General features: G+C 34.8%; 1 protein-coding gene across 1 annotated transcript; it reads right to left on the bottom strand.

Annotated features, from left to right (window-relative positions):
- Positions 1-7,613: 7,613 nt before the first annotated feature.
- LOC128165222 (ATP-dependent RNA helicase DDX50-like) lies at positions 7,614-25,966 on the bottom strand. The gene is made up of 15 exons (XM_052829512.1): positions 25,808-25,966; positions 25,286-25,339; positions 24,270-24,705; positions 24,002-24,085; positions 23,830-23,849; positions 23,568-23,639; positions 23,348-23,465; positions 22,948-23,133; positions 22,533-22,681; positions 21,376-21,582; positions 20,716-20,940; positions 20,528-20,601; positions 18,190-18,349; positions 9,199-9,333; positions 7,614-8,019 (listed from the first exon to the last, which is right to left on the bottom strand). Exons 1-15 carry the CDS (start codon positions 25,862-25,864, stop codon positions 7,672-7,674), a joined length of 2,325 nt encoding a protein of 774 aa, XP_052685472.1. The 5' UTR covers positions 25,865-25,966; the 3' UTR covers positions 7,614-7,671.
- Positions 25,967-26,186: the final 220 nt, after the last annotated feature.

Below are 26,186 nucleotides of genomic sequence, written 5' to 3'. Positions count from 1 at the left end.
AAGTGTTGATGATTCAAAATTTTGTTCAAGTTTAAAATGTACAGATTCTTTCAGCTAACGGTTTATAGCAAATACGCCCCCTAAGAGTATCCCACATCGGAACTGTGCCATATTGAACCTTACAAGGTCCATTTATAACAAACCTTTTTAGAAGAGAACCTGAATCGTTGTTTTATATGACGACAGGTTCGAAGTTTTTTGAAGAGTTTTCAAGATTTGATACATTATGTTTTCGGAGACCAAAGCATTTTGATGGTCATTAATTGTTGGGTGTCACTGTTTATAAGGAATAAGGAATCATTCTTTGAGTATTATGAGGTGATAATTTTGGTCGGGGCGTGATCAAATCCCGAAGGGCTTTATGATAGATTTGATCACGCCCCGACCGAAATTATCACCTCATAATATTCAAAGAATGAATCCTTATTACTTATATTTATATTTTTTTCAACCATCGTACGATTAAATATTTAAATATAAATACGCAAATCCCACTGGCGCCTCAATTTGGCTTTATGAGTTATATAGTACAAAATCGATACGTAGTGTTATCACAGGCATAGACACTAGAAAATGTAAATATACTTTGTTATAGTATATATATATATATTGACCTTTAATTCTTATAAATTAAAAGACAGATTTCAGCCGATGGCTTCACCCCCCCACCCCCAATGGTTTGAATTTCCTCACGTAAAACCTATAATGGTGTTAGTCTATGGGTGCCAATCCATATTCTCTACGTGTAGCTAATAAAGGTGCTAGTCTATGGGTTCCGAGCTAAATCACAATCTCCACGTGTAGCTAATAATGGTGCTTGTCTATGGGTTCCGAGTCAATCCAGATTCTCTACGTTTAGTTAATAATGGTGCTTGTCTATGGGTTCCGAGTCAATCCAGTGAATCCACATTCTCTACGTATAGTTAATAATAGTGCTAGTCTATGGGTTCCAAACTCCTTCACATTCTCAAAGTATAACTATTAACAATGCTGCTAGTCTTAGCTAGTAATGCTGCTAGTTTGTGGTTTCCGGTGAACTCGCAAAGGGCAATCCCGAAGCTGCATTAGTGTGTTCAAAATTTTGAAATTCGATAACTTAACTACAGCTGAATTATCAAAAGTTCAAAAAATTGCTTCTACCTGCCAATATTTATTTCATAAATTACAGTCTCCACTTTCTAAAGAAGGATTTGACCATAAAATTCCTAACTTGGACACCCTCAACCCTCTCCCGAAAATAACCCCTCTCCGAACCCTTGGGGTTACGATATGACTTAGTATATAATTTTGTGTACTAACTTGCCGAGATGAAGTTCAAAAGCATATTACCTCCTCATTGAGGTTATAACATTACTTAACTGGAAATCGATAATATACCGTATAACTGGTAAATTTCGTGATGAACTAATTTGCGCGATTACTTTTACATTATATAAATAGTGCCTGTTTGGGAGGGTAACAGTTGAAATTGACACCCCGAGAAAACCATTGTCAACCGACGCGAAGCGGAGGTTGACAATGGTTTTCGAGGGGTGTCAATTTCAACTGTTATCCTCCCAAACAGGCACTATTTATTTTGTTATACTGAATGTCTTTTTTAAAATTTTTAAGAAAATTTTACTGCTTTTATATAGGAATAACGTGAATTCTACAGCGAACCGTACGCGCATAATTTTCGCGCATGTCACATTTTTTAATGTTACCCGTTGCTAAGTGCGTTACTAAAGCTGAGGGTAATAGTAAATGTTATTAACTGCGTCTTAACCAATCAGATTTCAGTATTTAACATGAAAGTATAACAATGCAAAATGTTCAATACGCAGATATTATATCTGGTATTCTATGCCACAAGGAAAAATTTTAAATCGCAAAAATGAATGATGCAAAAAAAAGGTACATATTCTTCCCATTTCCCCAAATTTTGTGACATGCTATAATAACCGGATATACGGTATCTTGCTTCTGTATTATATGGTGTTCCGATGGGGCCACTTCGACCAAAAGTGCAAAGTTGCGAAGTCGAAGGAGCGATAAGTACTACTATCGCTCCTTCGCACTCTCGCTTTCGTCTTTTCATAATTGTGGAGCTCTCTATCGTTTAAAGACAGAAGTCTAAAAATGCATGTGTACACATTATGGCGGACGTTATATTTTATGTGGAGTACATGTATAATAATTGGGCATAGCCAGCACTGGTTAACATATATGTCACATGTACACATTAAAATATTTATAAACATTCATAGTAAGCACGATGGCCTAGCGCATGCGTACCAATAATATCTTGGCGAGAACGGTGCCTGCATCAAATTCTATGTAATCGACCGAGACTTGCTGAATGCAATCAAAAAAGGCGAAAGCGAAAATGCGAAGTTGCAAAGGCGAAGGAGTATCGCCCTTCGCCATCGCATCTCCGCACTTTCGCTCCATCACCTTCGCACTTTCGTTTTCGCAACTTCGCACACTCGCAAAAGTGCAAAGGTCGAAGTGGCCCCATCGGAACACCACAGTATTACTCTTAAAAATTAAAGCATTCACTGTATTCAGTAAATACTTCCAAATATTTCTCATCCTACTAGGAAGTTTAAACGAAGTATAGGACCATTTTAACAAAATCTTGGACTTGGTAGGAAGTAACTATCTATTCCTTGCATCAAAACAACTAAGATTAGGCTTCAAGTGAAATATACACAGATTGCGTAGACTTGGGTCAAAAGACAGAAAAATCTTGTTTATTTCATAAAGCCATGGCTGAATGGCCAACAATGAAATAAAAACATTGCTGTTTGACACAACTACCCTCAGTCAAAGCTCTTGTTACATTCACGGAGTATTTTTTCCTCTAAATATTTCTTTAGCAAACCGATTGTGATTCATAGCTTTATTGAAACTAACAGGGCTGAAAGCTACAAAATCCAGTTCTAACATATGAAGTTTATAAATCCATCGAAACCTAAAAAAATTAATCACGGACTCACGAAATTATCATGATGACAGACTCAAATTCCCACAGATGATTCTTTGATGTCACAATTTTTTGCATCCTCTCCAATAGGCTTGAGGCGATGTGTCATTAGCTTACATGTATGTGTTATTTGGTAAGGCGGGCAAAACGATACAGCATGCATTGGACTTTTTTAAAGATATGACAAAATGATAAAGAAATTTTTGTCATTGGATTTGGTTGGCTAAACAATCGGAACGCATCATAGGCTTTCTCCATTTAAAACCCATGTGTCATATAATTCAAAAAGGTCTGCAACCTTGGGCATTTTCATCTGTATAAGACGTGAAAGGACAAGAGCGTACAAGGCCTAACAAATCCCCCGTACTCAGGATTTTGAAATGGCATATGAACATATAAAAAATCTTTACATTTGAAACTGTGCATCAGTACATGTACATGTATAATATAGAACTGCATTCTCTGACAAATAAATAATATACAATAATACTGTACTTAGTACTTATCTCCTTTGTTTTATTTGATGCTTTCTAAGCATTACAGCATGATTTCATATATGTGCTAGCGCATGGACATTTCATAATTGTTGTCATGATATAAATGGTGTTAGATTTTTTTCTCATAATCAATAAAAAAGCAAAACACGTTTTACTTAAAGGCAAATGAATTAAAAATAAAACGCCGTCTATTCGATTCGAACACCCTCTCAATGGAGAAGGACGGACTATGAGCCTCCACCTAGCACAGTGAGCTACGTTGACACATAAGAGTACGGCTGAATAAATTTATCTCTTTGACAATAATTAATAAAGTAAAACGTTTTTGGTGAAAATCACAAATTTGACCCATTATGGGCCTAGACTCCATTTTAATAAATCAATAATAAAAATCAAAATTAACTTATTCCTTTAAGGATGGAGTCAGAACCCATTCATACCTAATTTTGCAATTAAGAACAGTGAATGATCAAAGATTTAGGCAAAAAGGATGCGCAGCTTAATTTGGAAACCGATACCTGGCGTGTTTATAGAATGAAAGCACAATATTGACTTCCATCGTGAAATTTATAATGAAAACAATGCATACAAGTCAAAAATTAATATTCTAACTTGAATTGAAATTCTTCATTGCTCTGAGGGGGGGGGGGGGGGGATATGCAACGCCTTGTATGCCCCTGTTCTGTCTAATTATGAATATCAATCATATTTTTGGACATCAGAAATAATCACATGAAAATGTAATATGTTCATGAAAACAGAAATTATCTTTCGAAAACGTGTAGTTTTCACAGTGAAGTAAGATAGGATACATATTCGAAACGAAGTCCAGATTTCTTCGGCTTCGATTTCGTATTTTGATGAACGTCCTGTCAAGATTTTAATTTTTACAATTATCGTTAAAGGAGCCTTTGGTCGGCCTATTGGGTTGATGTTCCTGGGTAAAACCTGAATGCATCTCAGCTCACATATCGAACGACTTTAAGAATAGGAGCAATCTAAAAATGCGATTTTTCGTCCGATTTTCATTCGACTTGCTCAAATAAATCGATTAGAGTCGATTGTTGAGGTGGCCATGCAATACGAGTTTACAACCCATTTCCAAATATTAAAAGTTATTCAAATATTATTACTGTACGGGGAAAAGTCATGACGTCACGATTCTCACCGGAGAGTCGATTGAAAATCGGACGCACTTCAGAGTGTCAATCTACTTTCAGACTGGTTGCGACTTTCGACTTTGGGTGGTCACGGTACAATTTGGTCGAAAGCGAATCGGATGAGGAAATCGGATGGAAAATCGCATCGTGTGCTCTATCATGGCGTCATGGCCTGGTTACATCATAGTGCTGTGCTGAGACAGTAACAGATCTTTAATACATTTTTGTTAAAACTGAATTCTTCCGCGGAACTCATAAAAAAATATTCAACATCATTTTGATTTCTTTTTTCTTAATTCAGATATCTAAATATTGAAGTTTATCGAAGTACATTTAGGTTACAGACATGCTGTCTTTTACCGTTTTTATAATTTTTCTTTTTGTAAATAATCTAAATGTAATCTGACCAATATTCTTTTAGAGCAATAGTCAATCTTACAAACCCCTCTATTTTGAACCAATGAAGATGCTGGCAGAAAAATTTTGATAGAGCTTTCTAAAAATATCAATTATCTAGGTTTTTTTTGTTTTGATTCAAATATAGAACGTTTATTATAGAGAGCCCATTGGCTGAATCTCTTGAACTCATTTGCATTTGGTAAAAACCGCGTGAAAACGAAAGTTAAATTCTTAGACGCGGCGTTACTATCCCAGTTTATTCATTGTCTTTCTGGAATTAGAGGATTAATTAACATATGAGCCTGTAAGTACACACCGTTATCACCCACTCAAATTAGAAAACAATCTAAACTAGTTATAGCAACTTCTTTGTGATATTTTTTTCATCGAGAAAACCTTACTTTCATTTTGCCATCTTTTAATTAAAAGGAAATGATGGCATGTCATAAGCAGAACTTACTCGCGTTCATAAGACAATAAATGGTATTTATGTTGGATGATATAGAAACTTTAAAGTTGTTACCAGTTCGGCATTCCAGCAATAACTATAACCAACAATATTATACATACATGTTTATTCGCCAATCAAGGGCCTCGAGGGACATGTATAATATGAACAATATGATTAAATTAAAAAGAATAAATACATATATGATGAAAGAAAACATTGTTATGGAGGCTGTTGCGAGGGGAAAATATACGGTAATTTTTCTTTCATTTTCTTAGATGTATACGAACATACATTGACCGTTTTGTTATCAATGCTGAGAATCCGTATTGTATGATAATACAGGAAGAAAAAAACAGATGAGATAAACATCTGCCATGTGCGGATCTAGTGGGATGGGAGGAGGTCCGGACAACCCCCCCCCCCCCCCCCCCCCCGGTGATCCAATTTCTTTAAATTACATAGCAAAACTACTGAAAATATGCCTCCTATCCCCCCCCCCCAACTTAAATATCCCTATTATACAATGAGAGGATAGGATAAACGTAGGCTATGCCTGTTGTCCAATCCTATTGAAATTATTCAATAAAATATGTTTAAACTATAATAATTCCTCGGAGCCTCACCCCCCCCCCCCGGAAAAAAATTCTGGGTCCGTGCATCTTTTATCATTAAATAGTGGGTCTTTTTAAAACTTGAGTTTATCTATTACGACAACGTTGCAAACCTAACAAACGGGCTGCCCGGCTTTTAATCGACAAGCCGGATACTAGTATGCAAGTATTATTCAGAGAATTATTTCCGTTTTGACTGATACGTGCAAGATCACTCATTTAAAAAAATCATCAGGCGTTTAAGAAACGCACCACGCATGTACAACCATGTAGTATTTGATACGGTATAGAACATATTCGTTTAATACATGTACATCCATGTCATTAAAGTTATAAATTAATATTTTAAGATAAATTCTGATGTTATTTATCGTATATATATTCCAACATCATACAGTTTTCAACAACATACATCCCCTAAAATTCATACATATAGAGTAGCCCCCCCCCCCCTCTCTCTCTCTAATGCATGTATAGAGACCCCCCCCCCCAAGTTGCAACAACGATGAAATGATTTATGGGAGCGAATCATACATCAACATTTTTAGAATGTTCCGGGTTTTTTTCCCGTTGCAGATATCAAACCTGATATTACCTTCATGTTCATGTCACCATTGCTTCAGCTTGTGTTCCTTATTTGCTGTATAATGTATACTGTTGTATTCCGTATCAGTTGCATGCGCGGATCTAGAGGGGGGGTCGGGGGGGTCCCGACCCCCCCCCCTGGAAAATGAAAATTCATTAAATTTACATAGTAAAATTATCGCGAAAATATGCCTCGGACCCCCCTGGCAAACACAATTATCCTTCGGACCCCCCCTGGAAAAATTTTCTGGATCCGCGCATGAGTTGGGTGGGGGGGGGGGATGGGGGTGGGGGTGAACTACACCAGGTTTGTAAGCAAACTACCTTAGAAAATTGTCGATCTTTTTACAATATTTTATGTTCTGTTTAGCAGCCATCGAGATATGTTTTACGTCTCTTCGAGAATATTTATTCTTCCAACACGTAAATATCTAATCGGTCATTTGGTGTCTGGGTTGGGGTCAAAATGTACTAGACCCTCGGATCAAGCCAAGGCCTTACAACAAGCTCTTGCTTCGAACGAATGAAACAAACGCATGTGGATCAACCTGAATCTCACGCAATGCACATTCACTACAGAATTGTTAACATCAACAGATTCAATGACATTTGACGATGAAAACGACTTATGAATATTTTTTTTTACTTTATTATGCATACACAATACGGAGGGGTAGATGATATATTGGGCGACCGATTTTTACAGGTGTTTGTGTTAGACTCGAGTGAAGTCATGCACTGGGTAAACGTTCTTATCTCAATGTTCATGTATTTCTGAAAATCGTAATCTAGTCGTGTGACTGTTATTTCCCGTACAATGCACTTCTTTTGTGGAACCAAATACTGCACAAAGCAAAACGCATATAACTGCGAAGTTTCTGCATGTAGTGCACAGATTGGCCAATTAATTTCCTTGTGTTTGCAGCATAAAAAACAAACAATACAGAGGACTCTAAAAAGATTTTTATTGCACATCATATAATAAGTGTGACGTATGCTTTTTCTAAAAACGAATTTTCTTGTTTTGCGGACTTGCTTCACCAAAGTCACCTGATCTTTTGAACCCTCCTCTGCCACCAAAGCTCCCTCTCCCCCCAAAGCCCCCTCTACCGCCAAAACTCCCCCTCCCGCCAAAACCCCCTCTAGATCTGTTGTTGTAACTGGAAAAGTCTCTGCTGCGCCCCCCAAACGACCCCCTCCCCCTGCCGCCACGGGCCCCTGGGGAGAAGGGTCTTTCTTTTTCCTGTAATTCAGGCAGTTCTGTGGCCTTGCACAGGGTATCAAATTTCCCGTCGGTCCAATAATTCAAGACCTGAGATTCACACTCCGAGGGAAAATCAAACACAGCTCCCTGTAAAGATAAAATTATTGATATGTAAACAAAATCGGATCTTTGATCCCCTCTGTTTTATTCGTGGGCGAATTGGTTTTTTTCATCTCCTCTAATCTGTCTCAATGCGGTACATGAAATATGTGTCAAAGTACAATATTCTAGTATGTTTGTGTGTGTGTGAATACGTTATCTTTAATATCCTGCGTTAGACCATACATGTACGTCCCAACTAACGACCATAGACCATGGCAATGAGGGTGTCTCACTTGATGTTTTGACGCTCGTGTTTTTGTCTCCATACTCAAACCCAGGTCCTAATTAAATAGTTCAGACCAATTCGGGTAGAACACGCACTCTATGGCATCCAGTTAAAACCCATACATTGTACCTTTAATGCACCATTCTATACAACACAGGGATACTGTTTTGAAACTCAAATTTTCAAGCAAGCTCTATTATTAACCGTATTCCATAGGTAACCTTGTAATGATTTTGTTAATACATGATTTCTATACTTAAGAGCTCCTTCAAAACTCCGCCAAAAAGAGACAATAAAGGTTGGCTCTATTAAAAAGAAGATAAAATAAGTTGATCAATCATTGAAATAGATTTGGGTCCTTTCCAGGATATGTCATGACAGACAATGTCACGTTGGATTTGGATTTCATGCTCCTAGAGTAACCTGACCCGAAGTTCACGCAGAAACACCACGGGTATTTGAAAGTATTAATTTGCTAAAAATCAATATCAAATCTAAGATCTAGCTGGATTCCAACTGATGCCTTCAATATAAGGAAACTTACAATAAGGTGCATATATAGGTTGGCCAATATTCTTTACCACTAAAACAGTGATGTACTGTGCCGCCTTGGATCCCCAAAACTTACTTGTTTGACCATGCATGGCATTAAAACACTTGGGTATTCATAAATCAAAGATATCAAGTCGTAGCCTTTGTTTAAAACTTAACCTATGAAAGTTTCACGTAAATTTCCCCGCCAACTTACCCACAAAAGAATTCATGAACAGAACTGTCCTCGACTATTTTTGCCTTGTTCTGTGAGATGCTGTATATAAGACTTACCATTCTGTCTTTATTTTTTGGTAGGTTTTGTATTTGACACTCGTAATTATGTCTTTATTTTTGTAAGGTTCTGTATGTGACTATTTTTGTGAGATTCTGTACTCGACACTTACCATTCTGTCCTTACACAGGGTCAGCCATCGGATCTTCTCCACCAGGTCCTTGGGTAGACACCTCTCCAGGGCCCGGTACACGTAATTGTTGCGCTGTATCTCCGTGTTCGTTTTCAAATAAAACGTTGTAAAACCCTACAAATTCAGATAAAAAAAGAAATTCAAAAATCAAAATCGCGTGCCCCGTTCATTGGTGACTGTAACCTGCAAATATTTTATAGTATGAGGTTGATATTTTTATTTAAAGCGTTAAAGTCAATCATTACCCGCAGGCCTCTGCCACAAAAGCATGGTTTGCAATGTATATTTAATATTGTCCCTTATACTAGTAACTCTCAATAGTTATATTCCGAAATGTCCAGGCACCGTTATTAAATAAATCAATAATAAAAAATGCAGAGTTCTGCGATTCTTGAATTGTATAGAGAGTTCCACAACAAGCATTAGTCACTGCGCTATATTTAGGTGCTGTCACCTGGATTTTTTCCTCTCCCACATGCCGATTACCTGGCGAACCTTCAGGTATCGATTTCATATACCGAGAAACGAGGACTGCGTTTTCTGAAAACCAACCTTACGCTAGACTGGTTGGAAGTGCTATTTATAGAACAGAACTATTTGTTTACGTTGCTAAAAATATAGTTTAAGGTCAGACGACACGTTCCTCAATTTTAGATAACTTTTTGCAGGAATTTGTTAATGGTTTAATACTACTTTGACAAGCCTTCTTGCCAAAAATTAGGGTACCTTACCAGGCATTTCTGCAAAATACTACAATATGCAATATCTTATATAATCTTCTTGAAATATTTTCAATGAAAATACACTTGAATTGCTGATATAAAAATAAATACATCTAGTGCACAGCGAAAATCACTATAGTAGAACTATATCTCCGCCGGGGTGGGGCTTTGAACTTACGACCTCTAGAACCTACTGGAAGTGAGCGGCCACGGTTCTAACCACTCGACCAACTAGACACATACACAAATCCAAGTAAATTTTGACCATTCTTAAAGTAATTATAAAATTAATATTTTTTATCGGAACTCTTTATTACGAGGAGATACAAAAAAAATTCTCGAGGAACGTGTCGTCTGACCTTAAGCAGTGGAAAATCTCCGTTTCGTGTGACGGAACCTATCTTGTTACTTTATGTTTTTAGAAAATCTTTAATGCCCTTGAATTTATGCCGACAAAACTTCGCCCTTATTATATGTCTACTGAAGCACACACCTGACCCATAGTACAGCAGTACCCCGTCCCACCCAACCTCAGTCCGACAAAATAGCTGTAAGTTTGAAACATCGACCAAGAGAAATACAGTTAGATAGCTGCTGACCTCATATTTCGATGTTTTATGTTCATTGTGGTCTAACGCGATAAAGCCGTTTTCAGAAATTTCAGAAATTATATATGGACTAAGGAAAATCCCAGGTTATATAACGTGTTAGTGATGGGGATATTGCTACCTTTTATAAACTTTCCAGACGTATTTAGTGCAAGCAATATATATGTATATTTTTTTGGACACTGAGAACAGATTTCGATCAATATCTAATATTAAAAACCTGCATTTCTTTTGTCAGCGTTTATATGGATCTTAGCAGAGCAGTGTTTACTCGCTGCATAATATTATTGAACGAGAACTGCACGAATAGATTATTACGTAAAAAGATCACTAACACGTGCCTTTCTCCCACAGGTATAATACAATACAATATAGATACACATTATAGGTAGGGTCATGGCCGCCTAGAATAACTGACATATTTTTTTTCTGCATTGTTAGTTGGGACACAGGTACTTTCAGGTAATAAGGATCCGAAACTAGCTGACGTCACGCCTTGGCGACAGCCGACACCTATTGTTTACCTCTGTAAGTCGGCATAGGTAACTATTCAGTGTCCACAAAAGTATACAAAGTTAATTTTTTTTACTCATTTAAGCACTAAAAAGAATCTAAATTTAAATATTTTCTTAAACAAGTTATTCATGTCTACTATTACTTATATTTAAAAGTTTCATGAAATAAAAAAAAAACTCGGTAAGGAGACATCTGAATACCGGGTAAAGCTGAAACTAAAATAGATAAAGAACCTTGCAAAGACTGATTTGGCATTATTTGTAGGCATTATTTGTAGGTGTATTCTAATTTTTAGTCAGTGCAGTACATTACACTTTTGTATAAACCAAGACCCTGATTTTTTTTTTTTTGCTACTCTGACATCAGATTACAATGTTTACCTTTTTATAAGTTTTATCTGTATGCAAGGTATGTAAATATGGATTAGATTGCAAAGGACATAACAACAACAAAAATATCCCATCAGTAATGACTAATCAACAAAGTACAACAGTGTACAATTTATCTATAAAGGGGTAAAATAAATAAAATACATTTTAAGAGTACAAACTACTCATGATAACAACATATTATCAAGATGGTATGTGGGGCACCAAATAACAAATGCCTGGAAATTTAGTCAGAAAAAAACCAAAAAAAACCTGAGTAACCCTATACTCAGGCAATGTGCTGCACAGGAACTGTAGCTGATTAAACATGCTGACTAAAAAATCTCTGCTGCAATGTCACCAATAAGCTTCTAGAAGTCCAACAAAGGGGAGATAAAATCAATGGAAAGGAGACACCCCTCTCTCTCTCTCTCTCTCTCTCTCTCTCTCTCTCTCTCTCTCTCTCTCTCTTTGAGAACTTTGTTGCTAATAGACAGCAATAACCAGACTTTCTTGGTGTTTAACAGATCCTGGGGATAAGGAAAAGACTTTTGTAGATTGCTCTCTCCAGCTTGGCAGGCTATGAGGACCCGGTAATCGGGCTTGATTAGCACACCACCAGTGTATCTTGTATGATTACAGTACAGGCCTGGACAGAGATAAAGAGATAGGCCAACCACAATGTGCACAGTTTGCACTTCGATCTGTTTCCTCTACCCAGTACAAAGCAAGGACGCCTTTGAAAGTTCAAATGGAAAATTCTGGATTATTATTTAATTTTGCATTTAGCGCCCACCTCGATCCAACAATTCCATGCTGGTCGCTGGAATTTAGACTAATTAAAGATGCACAGAAAAAGCGCATTTTTGCATACAATATGCACCTATACTTGACCTTAAACATGAAACGTGTGACCTATTTTTAAAAATCGTGTAAACAACACGAGAGAATTTCCATCTATTTATAGAAAAGGAGCTATACATCATTAAAATCACAACTATTCATGTCTAAATCTTGACTTTGAATAAAAATCTGCTGTTCTTTATGCATATAGAAGATTTCAATATTGTATTATCATGTATCAAATTTATATGATCCTATCATTCTGTTTGTTTTCAATCTGGAACGGAAATAAATGCAAACTATGTTTCATGGATCAAAGTTGGATAACTCCCACACTAGGCTAGTTTAATACATAATACACAAGTTATCTTCCCTAATGATTTTATCCACCAAGGACAGCATACGTATATCAATACATGTAGTGATGTTTACAATTCAAACATTTGTTCTCTGCAAAAATATAGGAAACTCGACTCTTGTTGCAAAAGCAACAAAAAGGTCTTCCGTGTTGATATACACGTGACAGTTTAACTGTAAGACAATGCTTCTCTCACATAGAAAAAATAGTGGATGTGATAATTATTGTGAATGATATATCCAGACGTCACTTCCCTGTAAAAGAAAGAGAATGAAAAAGAAATCAATTTTTGAAGTATTTCCTGTGATGACCGGAAGTAACGTCGAACTAAACAAAACATTTGACAAAATTAAACCCGTTAAACACATCTCAGATCAAATATTTATCATTCATGAAAGCTTTGCATCTCAATCACTTACAGTGACAAAAATCTGGTGGACATCAAATTTGTAAAAAGGAAAGCTACATAGAGATATTTGAGATATCTCACCGAAAGTAAAATTCATTAGCTAATTTAACATTATATAGATGACATATGTTAGATTGTTTACTGATATTTTCATTTTAGGTAAAATGAATAAAATATGAAAAAAACCCAAAATTTTGAAGTGCTTCCGGTGACGACCGGAAGTTACACCACAGAACAAAATAGTGTAAACACATGTACATACATAGGTCTATCATTCCACAAAGTTTGATTGTTCAAGTTGTCACCATTTTTGAGATCTCGAGGAATCAAGGATTTTTGTCTCGGGACAGGAAATGGACAAACGGAAGTGTTCGATGAAAATGAAAGTTAGTATTTCTTAAACATTACACAGCGGGACTTTATTGGCTATCAATTTATCTTACATTGTCAAACAAAAACAGTTAAATTCTTAAACAACTTGAATTGTTTGAACTCTTCCGGTGTGGACCGGAAGTGACGGTTGACAAAATGAGAGCTTTTAAACACATCTTCTATCAAATGTCTATCATCCATGTAAGTTTCGTGTCTTGGTCACTTACAGTCTATGAGATCTCACTGTTACAATATTTGTTTCAAAAAGACTACCTGAGATACTGTAATTTCCTAATTAAACACGAGGAATTAATATCCGCGTAAAATCGTGAGAAGCATCCTTCGCGGATTTTAAAATCTCGCCATTATTTACTGAGAGTTAAAAACTATAAGAAATGAGGAGAAAAGTTCAACGTTCGCGATTTTATATTCCCGCGATTTGATACAAACTAGCAGCATCGTTGAATTAAGAACTCGCGTAATATAAGGAATTTACAGTATATGAGATATCTCACCAGAAGAAATTTTTTTGTTTATTCATCATCGGAGAGATGTCATATGTAAGCGTTTATACTTAAATTTTAATTCTGTGTTATACATATATTAATAAAATGCATAAAAAAATAATTTTTGAAGTGCTTCCGGTGATGACCGGAATTTACGACAAACAAAACAAAATAGTTTAAACACATTTACACATATAAGTCTTTCATCCCACAAAGTCTGGATGCTCATGTCTTTATCGTTTTTGAGATCTCAATGTCACTAGCTTTTTGTTGCGGGACAGGAAACGGACGACCAGAAACGAATTTTGAAAAAATGAAAAAAAAACGCCTGGAGATATTATTCTCTACCAGTCCTGAAAATTTCAATAAAATCTATCCAGCCATCTCTGAGAAATCTTGTGGACAAAAAAAGGAAAAAAAATAAAATAATAACTAGACTCTTGTTGCTATAGCAAAAAAAAGGTCTTCCGTTCCTCATGTATCAATCTGTACATAAAAATCCATTTCTCTTGTGAAAAGAAAAAGTGATATAATATATACTGTAAAGGAATTCCCAAGAAATTATTTCTACGTTAAACAAAACAAAAAGACAAAATGTCAATTTTTGAGTGCTTTCTGTGACGACCGGAAGTTACGCAGATCATACAGAACATAGTTAACATAACTTCATACATTGTTTTGTCTTTCCTCAAAGTTCCGATGTTCAAGTTTTTGTTAGTTATAATATCACTTTGAGAAAAGGATTTTGTTTCGGGACCGGAAACGAAGAAACGGAAGTGATTAAAGAAATTGAAAGTATATATTTTATTACATTTACCTACGGTATGTTACTGTTCATCACGTTGAGGAAAATGTTTAAAAAAATCTAAAGTTGAAAAAAAAAAATTCTTTTGCTTGAACGCTTCGAGTGAGAACTGGAAGTGACGGACGACCAAATGAAACCTGTTAAACACACGTTCAATCAAATGTCCATTATCCATATAAGTTTTGTATCTTGATCTCTCACAGTTTCTGAGAGTTTTGTGTCTTGATCTCTCACAGTTTCTGAGATCTTGTGGGTACTTTGTTTTTAAAAAAGAAGGCTACCTGAATTATTTGAGATGTCTCACCAGAAGAAATACTTTTTTGTTTTTTACCATGTGTAGATGACCTTTTGTATTACTATAGCTTAAATGTTACTTCCATGCTAAATAACCAAACTATTTTTAAAAAATGAAAATTGTGTGTACTTCCTGTGATGACCGGAAGTTACGCCAGATTAAACAAAATAGTGTTAACACATGTACATACATAGGTCTATCATCCCACAAAGTTTGGTTGTTCAAGTCATTACCGTTTTAGATATCTCGTTGAAATAAGATTTTTTGTCTCGGGACAGGAAACGGACAAACCGAAGTGCTCAATGTAAATTGTATTAAATATTTCTTGTATACTTGCTTTTTGTACATTATTCTTTATCAAACTATATACAAATATCAAAGGATGTGTTTTAGAAAAGCTACCTAAGATAATTGAGATATCTCACTGGAAGTAGAATTTTTTCGCATAGATAACCTCTGTATAGATTTATTCTTATATATTTATTCTATGGAAAAGAAATTTAATGCGTAAAAATAAATATTTTCGAAGTGCTTCTGGTGACGACCGGCAGTTACGACGAACAATCAAATAATTTAAACACATCTACAAATATAGGTCTATCATCCCACAAAGATTAGATGTTCCAAGTGTTTGCCGATTCTGAGATCTCGAGGGAACAAGGTTTTTTTGACGCGGGACAGGAAATGGACGACCGGAAATAAATTTTGAAAAAATTTAAAAAACGCCTCGAGATATTATCATTCTCGATCACTCCTAAAAATTTCAAGAAAATCTATCCAGCAATCTCTGAAATTTCTTGTGGACAAAAAAAAAGGGGGAAAAAAATAAGAAGAAACACTACAATCACTATAAGGTCTTCCGTTGGAAACGTAAGACCTTAATAAAATGGAGTAAACTTCAGCAAATGTTTCGATTAAAAAAATCTACAATAGCTTGTCTTTAAATCATTTATGAGTTGGAAACAATTGCTGGCTTCCATGCATGAAAACAAATACTAAGTAATCAATAAATTTACAAAGAAGTCCAGTTTACAATTAAATAAAAAAAATGATTGATTTTTATCAAGAACAATTTTCTATCTAAAACACAGCATCCAAATGGGATTTGTTTCAAATTTGGAAAAGTTACCATGATAACCCATTTTCTGATCTATAAGTTAACACTTCAGGATAACACATCAATTGAGCTTGTGACAAACTTCAAATCTACTATTTTTCATACCACATGTAGTATTCAAGTTCATTTGCCAGTTAAAGATATTTATCTTTATGAAGTGCATAATGAATTACATACAATTGCTCTGTGTACAAAATGTAATTATCCAATACAAACTCATCAACATGGATTGTCAAGCTGTTTCTTAGAGAGCAACATATGTAATACATACAGCAGAACTCTTTATCATTGAGATTTTTAAGTTCCAGTTTTCTTTTGAACAGTTTATATCAAAACTTCAAATTAATTGCTTTGAACTCCAGAGAACTAATTTATACTGAGAGCTCGACTTTTTTAGGTTTGTCAAGAAACTGTGTACCATTTACAGGATACATATTTTATATACTGTGTATTTTATGTTTGTATTCTCCTAGCTTGATAAAAATGAGATTTTGATTATTTCATCAAAACAAGTTACACAGCAATGCAAGATGTACGTCCACACAAGTAAGACCTCTACAACCAAATACTTTGAACTGTTAAGAGGTCTGCAACTTATATAGAAGTTGTAGGGTTAGCGGCGATGACAATGCCTTTTACAAATCGTGTTCAGCTTTAAGCCCAAGAAGTGTATGCACTGAAATGATTTAACACTTTAAGTTACCAATATTACCAATTTAAGTGATAAGTTCAAACTAAAGTGAACATGCTTGTTTACTGCTACAGGTTAGAAATAAAAGGCATGGTAAAGGAATTCTTCCTAAAATTTTTCATAAATAACACTTTAAAACTGAACTGAAGTAAAAAAGAAAATGAAATTATTTGAAACTCATAATACACTGTTTGACATATTGGCAGCATACTGGGTACAATATAATCCCCCCCCCCCCCCCCATCAAAAAAATGGTTCCACAGTTTTACATTTTGATTTTAATTACTCATTGCATTGAATGGAAATGGATATTTTTTATTCACTTGTATAAAAACATATGAAAAAAAATATCTACAAATAAAGGACGAGTGCACTTATGGGCCCCGGTGAAAAGTGAAAAAATGAAGAATCAAATTAAGCATATTTTTTTCCTTAACATTATCTATTGATATCTATTCCATAAGAATTAACAAGTTTTAGCGCTGAAATTATTGTTTATATAAAGCACGAAGCTTTAAAACATAGTAGGGGTCAGCAGACATTCGTGATTTTGTATAGTAAATCGAGGACAGGCATTCATTTTAAAGCCTTTGTTTACTGTCAGCCTAACCGAGTACAAACTTGTGGAAAAGACAATATACGCATTATACATTTAGTAAACTCCTGTGAAAGTAAGAAGATTGTACTCGGTTAGGCTGGTACCTAAAAAATGAAAAACGTATGAAAATTTCAAGGTTTTTCCTATAGCAAGCGAAATCTATTACCTGCGTGACCCATGTTTGAACTCACGCATGGAATAAATTATTTCAAACAATCACGTGGTTTCTATCCAGGTAAACGTTTGTCAAATGTGCTCACTGTAAAACATTGACACGTTTTAGATCGCTTTCCTTCAACTTTGTATGGTCAGGAATATTTGTTTGTCACTATGGTAATATGCAACTTCAAAGCTTCATTCGATTTTTTTTCAGACGTAAAATAATGCATAAAGTATAATTCAGCAAACGCGCCAATCGATCCACCAACAGAGCAATGTTGATTTAAATGTCTCCTCCCTCTGATTTAAATAGACACAATTCAAGTAGGTTCGGTTCGATTTTTCCGGATTTAGATTATTTATAGGCATTTAAAAATCCTCAATTTTTTTAATTGTATTCTAATTTTGGTAAATTTAAGCGTGCATATAAATCAGAAGTATCCATGAGTGCTTAACTATTAGGAGAAAAAAGCAATTTGATGATATTTTCTACATATAAACGGCACTGAAAAAGGGCCCATTCTCTATAGCTTAAGTGCACTTGTTCTTTAAGATTTGTTCAACAACAGTAAACAAACATTTGTTTGTGGCCCAAGGTCTTACCTCTTTTGAGGAGAGCATGGAGCGGGAGGTGATTTTTGTGGATCCTGATATCAACGCGAGGGCAGCAGCCAAAGCATCCTCTGCTCCGCGCTCAGCAATCAGTTCCTTTGCCGACGACCGGAAATAATCCAATGTCTCAGACTGCACACCTTCTATAGATCTACGGAAAAATCAGAGAGAAATCTCATGGAAAAATATTGTTATAAGCTTCTCCTTATGAGATCACTAATATCTCATTGGACAGCTTAACTATCTATCTAAACATTACTACAAGTCAAAGTCAATCTTCTGAATTAACAATTTAAATATTTTTAAAAACACGGCCTCATATTAAACAAACTGGAAACTATATTTTCATGGTGTGAACTGTTCTTTAGTTCATCAAAACAGCAATACAAGAACTAAGTAAAACAGGTATTATCATGCAGTCAACCCAAAATTTCTTTCATACCGTGAAGCTGGGCTTGTATTTTAATCGATCATTACTGGAACTGTTAAAAATCTAGGAAACAATGACCCAATAATATCAGCATAATTCCAATAGTATCTCAGCACTTGTACGATCACAATCACTGTACACATGTAAATAAATGTACTGTTGTACAAAAGTTAAGACTGTAAAGACATCAAATCAGATCACTTAAAGTCCAAGAATTCTGCTTTGAAAGATTTGATTATAGTATAAAGGAAAAGTTTGAAATTATCTTAATTAAGAAGAATCCTTATGTTTAATCAAGGTATTGTTGTTAATACTGGTAGATATAACTTTAGAAAACAACACTGTACAGGATTTAAAGCATAATCAACTGGATGTTATATTTTTTCATAAAAATAGAAATATAAGGCCTCAAAAAATTTATGATTTGTTTCTCAAGCACCCCCGCATCAGTAAATTTATCGCCGCATCAAACTTTTTAATTGCTGTTTTTCTAATTTTTTCACATTATATCATTTATGGGTTTCCATTATGAAATCAATGTAAACAAATGCTTAGATGACTCAGAATAAATGCTAGTCGCTGTCAATGAAAACATGATAGTTACATGACTTTGGCTGAGAAATTGAAGATTTTGTGATACATGTATTGCCTAGTAGCAGGAATAATGGACAATTGTATTGTATGAGAAACTTATGATGACTACTTTGAAAAGTTGGACTTGTTATTTTTTACTTTCCCTTAATTTCTGCCATGTTCACCAGACACTAAAGTAGATAACAAAATACCCCAAATAAATGCTTTTTTGACAAATATTATAACAGACATGTTCAACTTCTAAAATGCCATATTTACGTTCAGACTTGTGTTATTACTGTGGAAGTAAAAGATAAGCTGCAAAATGAAGCACAGGCATATCCCATTTGTCATGTTTGTTCATCTGCAAAAACTCTTCCTTTGAAAAGGAAACAGACACAGTTTTAACCAAAATGAACAAAAAATATTTAACCTTTGCCAGTGTATCAGTTTGATGAATATCTGCTGATGAGTACACAAATAAATAATTAACAGATGGGTTATAAAAAAACCTGCCTGCCTAATCAACATTTCTTAATTTTGGCCCTAGAAACTAATGATTAATTTTTTGGCCTAATGTACCAATAAATAATTCAAACAAGATTTTGTCAAAAATTAAGGAGTTTAATATGGTATAGGTTATAGGAATTTTTTTCTTACATGATTTTTAACTTATTCAGAGTCCAATTTATTGAAATAAGTTCCAACAAGAGAAAAGCTTTCAATGTGACAGCAAACCGGGGTTTCTTCTGTGTGAACATTATCTATAATCCATTTGTCAACCATGAACTGATGAACACTACACTCAAGGGAAATGGGGTACTCTGTATGCAATACTTTGCCAAAATACGACTAAGTTCAACAGGTGGTATTTTTTTAAAAGAAATCATCAGAAATCAAAACCCTACCAATATGCACACCTCTGGTATATGTCTAATTGATCTGCAAAAGAACAATTCCCTATCTTGAAAACTGTAGGAGGAGTTACATGTATACGTACAATAGGGGTACCCTATATGCAATATTTTGATAAAAAATGACAAAGTTCAACAGCTGGTATTTTTTTCAGAAATCATCAGAAATCAAAATCCTAGCAATATGCACACCTCTGATATACTAGTATGTTCAATTGATCTTCAAAAGAACAACTTATCTTGAAAACTGTAGGAGGAGTTATCCGTACAATAAGGGTACCCTTTTGGCAGCAGCCTGCCCGCCTGCCATTTTCACCATTTCAATAACCAGATTTTTACTTTGAAAAATCTGGTTTAAAATGATGTTTTTTGAGCCTGTATTGTGAGTTGTATAATGTACACAGTATCTTACCTCACTGCATCCTCTACAGAGGCACTGATTATGTCTTCCTTGGTTGGTCCAGACACTTTCTTGAACTTGATTTTCTGTTCAATTTAAACATTAATATTAAACCAAATGAAAATCTTACCAAAGAACAAAAAACCAAATTTTTCAGTCTGAATGATTACTAGAGGATTACTAAATTGTAAAGCACTCACTGCTCTGTACTCGACATTGGCTAATTTCATCTCTTCTTCTGGTTTGTAGAAGCAGATGCAGACTCCGTTTTTCCCGGCCCTGCCTGTTCGGCCGGAGCGGTGGATGTAAGAGTCGACGTCCTCAGGCGGATTACACTGAATGACCAGATCCACTTCTGGAATGTCCAGTCCTCGCGCTGCCACGTCCGTCGTCAACAGCACGTTAAACTTCCCTTCTCTGAAACTCTGAGGACAGAAATTGGACTTGTAAATATTATCGTAATGAAAAACTAAGTGAAAGAGACAAATGTTTTAATTCTTAAGGTTGATAGATCCTGTAATTAAAAGTCTAATGAATTTTTGGTAAAGTATTTCTTACAACTATACACACTCAGCTCAACTTGAAATCAAAATGAAAACTAGAGGAAATGATGCCATTCCTCATCAGGTTTAAAATGAAGAATCTCAAACTTAAGAAGATTTTGTTAAAATCTCAAAATGACAAGGAATAACAAACATTCAATAAAATGTGTATTCAATGTTGTTTGATTTTTATTTTGATTGGGTTATTTACTGCGTAGCATGTTGCCTGTTTTTATTTTTTCAGTTTTATAATATCCTGAATCCTGAACACTTGCTCATTACATAGCCTCTTTGAGCAGTTACAACTTTGTTAAATACCTTGAGGACCGTTTCCCTCTTTTCTTGTGGAATGTCTCCGTGTAATACGTGAGCGTCCTGCTTTATGTATTCACTACACGATAGGTTGTCTGCCTCTTTCTTGGTCTCATTAAATATGATCGCTCTGCCATTTTTGCCACTGTAAACCTGAAGCACATCACCAATCACAGAGGGACGATCCCAGAAACTGCTTCGAATCGCCAAATGCTGGAAATGAAATCAACAACACATTTAAAAAAACTACGACATACTTCTTAAGTTGTAGTTTACATTCTTACAGGGACCTAGACACAATTTAAGCTTAAACAGTTTTAATAAAATTTTGTTTTTCAATATTTAATGTCTTAAATGGTTAATATAGATATTTGTAATGCTTCATCAAAATTTGAAAGTCAAATATCAATAGAGTGTTCAAAATTCTTTGTTTTGTAAAAAAGGTCGAGTCTTGTTATTGTTTACATACACGTTGTTTGGTATAAATGTCAATCAAATGATGCTTTTTTTTTTTAAAACAGTATTTATGAACACATTAAATTAGTAAAAATTGTTTATCATGAGTCATTTTGTCACAAGAGATGGTAACGTTATATTTTACAAAATTTGTAAACAAATATAAGATTCGTGCTTTGTTTATATTACAATGAATTTTAACCTCTGTATCTTGCTTGTAACCTAACTTCTAGCATTCAAATTTTGGTAAATCATTCAAAATGGACACATACATGTAAACCATTTTAAACATAATTTTTTTTTTTTACCTCAGTTCGTGTCTAGGTCCTTTTAAAGACACCTGGACATGATTTGAGACCAGAATTCATATGAATCTTGATAACTATTTTTTCAAATGCTGTAATACTGCATTAATTATTATAGCACTTAGATATTATCCTAAAACTACTACAGGATATGAAGTTATTCATCAAAGGTACTTATAAAAGATCGCATCTTCTAAAGGAAGGTTACCTATAGTTTACCTGTGCCTGAGTCAACCTGACACCTGTGACATACCTGTACTGTGGTCAATGTCCGGTTCTCCTTGCTGTTGACCAGGGAGATATTTTAACCTTACCTGACACTAGTGATGTACTTGTATATTATCTTTACCTGACACCTGAAACATACCTGTAGTTTACCTGTACCCGACACCTGTGACGTACCTGTACTGTGGTGGATGTCCGGTTCTCCTGACTGTTGACCAGGGTGACCTTAGCCAGCTTATCTTTGTTCATGTATTTTCTGGCCGTGTCGTGAACCCAAGAAGGAAGTGTGGCTGAAAACAACAGTGTCTGGGGGTTTTCTCCACTTCCTGAAACATAAGTAAACCATTTTTATATACACTTGTTCATTCACTCTGCATAAAGGTAATATCCAAACTTACTGATATTTTTGAATTATTGCAAGGTTATTTGATATGAATTCAAATAAATAAAAAACCCCCAGAGATGAATGGTTTTAACATATATAAACAGAACAGGAATGGATGTATGATTTTATCATTGGTAGAACATTTTATCATAGGTGGAACAGGCATAGAGGATAGTTTTTAACACTCTGTGATCTGTTTGTACTGACCGTTATTATAGGCGGATGATATGATAGTTTCCACGTCTTCTGCGAACCCCATGTCCAGCATTCTATCCACCTCATCCAGGACCACGTGCCGCACCCCTTTGAAGTCAAGGTTACCCTTCTCTATGTGATCTTTGATACGCCCTGGGGTTCCCACCAGAACATCGATCCCTGACCTTATGGCTCTTACTGTTGAATAAAACCATTGCATGGTTTGAGATTTATAGTTTGACCTTTGTCAGATGGAAGCGCCACCAGTGAAGTGGTGATTTTATTACTCTCTCCTTTTAAGGATTCTAGATTGATGATAAACTTTAAATGTTGTTCGTGTGTAACAATCTAAACTATGTGTAATGCCATATGTTCTTTGCTTTTTCAGTGAAGTAAAATGCTAGCTGCTTACTTTGCTTTTCATATGGAGTTCCCCCATAGAAACAGGCCACACTGAGTCCATCACTAATAGACTCAAACTCATCAGAAACTTGCTTTGCAAGTTCACGAGTTGGTACCATTGCAATGACCTGTTAATATATGAAATGAGTCTCTTAGTTCTATTATAATTTGTGAATATCTATCTTTTTATTGTTTCAAAATTTCAAATTTCCTCATAAATCTGGACTTGCCTTTGGACAGTTGCGAATTCTTGGGGTTTTATTCTTCTGCAGAATTTCTACCAACGGCAATGCAAATGAAAGCTGTAAAACACGTTTATAACATGTGAGTTGTTACAATATTGCAGTCCAAGATGTAACTGGTCCAACATATAAAAAAAGATATTCAGCGAGAAATAAAGATGACCATGAAATTTTACTTGTAGAAAAACTTATGAATACTATCAATAACTCAACAAATCCTTTTTGAATTTTTGACATATATTTTACTCACTGTTTTCCCAGTACCAGTACCTACAAAAAGAGAGAAGCAACAGAAATACAGATGATGTATATACCAAAAACATTCACCAGTCATTCATCTTGTATGTATGTTGAATATGCTAAACTTATTTGCTTTGGACATAAGTAAAGTTTGTATTGTAGAACAAAGAAAACAAACGTACGTGCTTGACCAATTACATCTTCTCCATTGTAGACATGATCAAATGTCTTGTATTGTATGGGAAACAAATAGTTCACATTTCGCTCTGTAAAACAAGACGGTAAAACTGCAGTACATTCAATATTCAACACAAATTTTCTTTCAAAATCATATCATTTGAACAGAAGAAAGATAAGTAAATAAACTTGCTTCTTTCAACACTTATAAAAAATGAACAGTAATTATATTCTGAAAATAAATGCTTCCAATTCAAAATGCTGCACACTTACTCTTGAGTTTTTCCACAGTGACATCTGATAATCTGAAGTTTGAGAAATCCCCCAGGATCTCTGCCTCTGTTTTTTCAGACACCTCTGCACCATTCTTGGTCTCCTCCGGATTTTTAGTTGTACCATTGACATTTTCAGTGGTATCTGCTTCCTCTGTCACACTGTGGCCATTAGCCGATGATGTTTTGTCTTTCTTTGATTTCTTTTTCTCTTTAACTACACTGTCTTCTGATATGTCTGTCATTTCTTCAGATTTGTCAGCTTTTGTCTTGTCCTTCTTCTTTTTCTCTTTGATATCTGTTCCTTCTTCTTTCTCTCCATTTTCTGCTAGTTCAGGTTTCTTTTTAGATTTCTTTTTCTCTTTGGTTACTGTTGCTTCTTCATTTTCTTCACTCTTTGTGACTTTCGGATCTTTCTTAGATTTCTTCTTGTCATCCTATAATACCAAATCATTAATCCATTAAATGTAAGTTATTTTTCATAAAAGAACATCTTATACAATGCATTACTGTCTTTCAAAACAGTTTATTGTCATTTAAATAAGAAAATAATTGATATAGACCAAAACAACCAGTTTGTTTCAGGCCTTTATCAAATATTGACTGAGATCCCCTTGGCTTGATATTAAGGACACTTATTTACACGAAAGAATTCTAAAAAACATTTGAAAGTTTTACATCAATGTGCACTTTTATACATCAGCATTAAGCTTCCCTGGGATGTTGAGGAAAAAATATGAAACACACCTGCCACATGCATTACATCAGGTAAATTAAAAAAATCATCCATTCTTAAAGAAGACTGCAAAAAACCTATCAGTGCTTAACTTTCTATGCAACATTTAGCAGCTCTAATTGTATTTATCTTGTCTCATTTGGTTTAAATAAATTTGTTTCCTCAACAAGCAATGGAAGTTTGGGTGGAATTGTGAAGCACTGTCCAGGAATTTGGTGAGTATATCAATCCAAACCTAAAGCCTAATTAAAAAGACAAATTATCCCATAATTATACATCACCTGTACACTGGTTTTGTCCTTTTTCTTCTTGTCTTTTGAAATCTTTCCCTTGCCCTGCTTGAAATATTTGAGATTCATTCAACTCCTTAGTTTTATTGGTTTGACAGTTCTTGTGTCTGACTCAGTGAAATTACATTCATTTGTAAGTATACTTTTTGAAGTTTTTTCTCATTACAAAGTTTAGTCTAAAAATAATCAGTGATTTGTTTATGTATGAAATTAATCATGCTCAAATAAACTGATATAATATCATACCCTGCAGTATTTGTTAATGCCTAGAGTATACCTGTCTACTTTAACTGTTTAATTCAGACCACTGACCAGTAATACAATGATACCAAAATATACAGGTAACAGACATTATACCTAAACAAGACTTCATTATATTTTGAATAGTAAAATCTGTGAGTGAATCCATTGAACTTCACCGATTACACAGTACACATACCAATGCACTGTAGACAGGTCAATGGCCATATGAAAAGTAAAATCAACAAATTAACGTATATAACAAAAATTTACCGTTTTAACTTTTGGTACCGGTTCCTCTTTGGTATCTTCTACCTTTACCTTGACCATTTTCTCTCAAAATTAACGTTTTTATCTCAAATCTTTTTATAAACAGCTCAACACGTTTTGCAACCTCGTGTTATTTGTCGGGAATTAAATGTATACCGAACCCGATCGAATATAAAAAACATTTCTATCGAGCATTTTAAAACTGCTGGAAAGTTTTCTACCACTTTATCGACATGGTTTTTTTTCTCTTCTTGTCTTTTTGATTATATCACAGAGGTGAATATATAGAAGAGATGTCTGTTTGAAACAATTTAAAAACGTTCATGACTTTAAATGAATTTTATTAAAATCAACATGAAAACTTGGTGTTTAATGGGCATGA

Source organism: Crassostrea angulata, chromosome 10, assembly GCF_025612915.1.
Source record: "Crassostrea angulata isolate pt1a10 chromosome 10, ASM2561291v2, whole genome shotgun sequence".
Lineage (NCBI taxonomy): Eukaryota > Metazoa > Mollusca > Bivalvia > Ostreida > Ostreidae > Magallana > Magallana angulata.
Note: the sequence above shows the minus strand (reverse complement) of the source record. Positions and strands in the feature narration are given on the sequence as shown.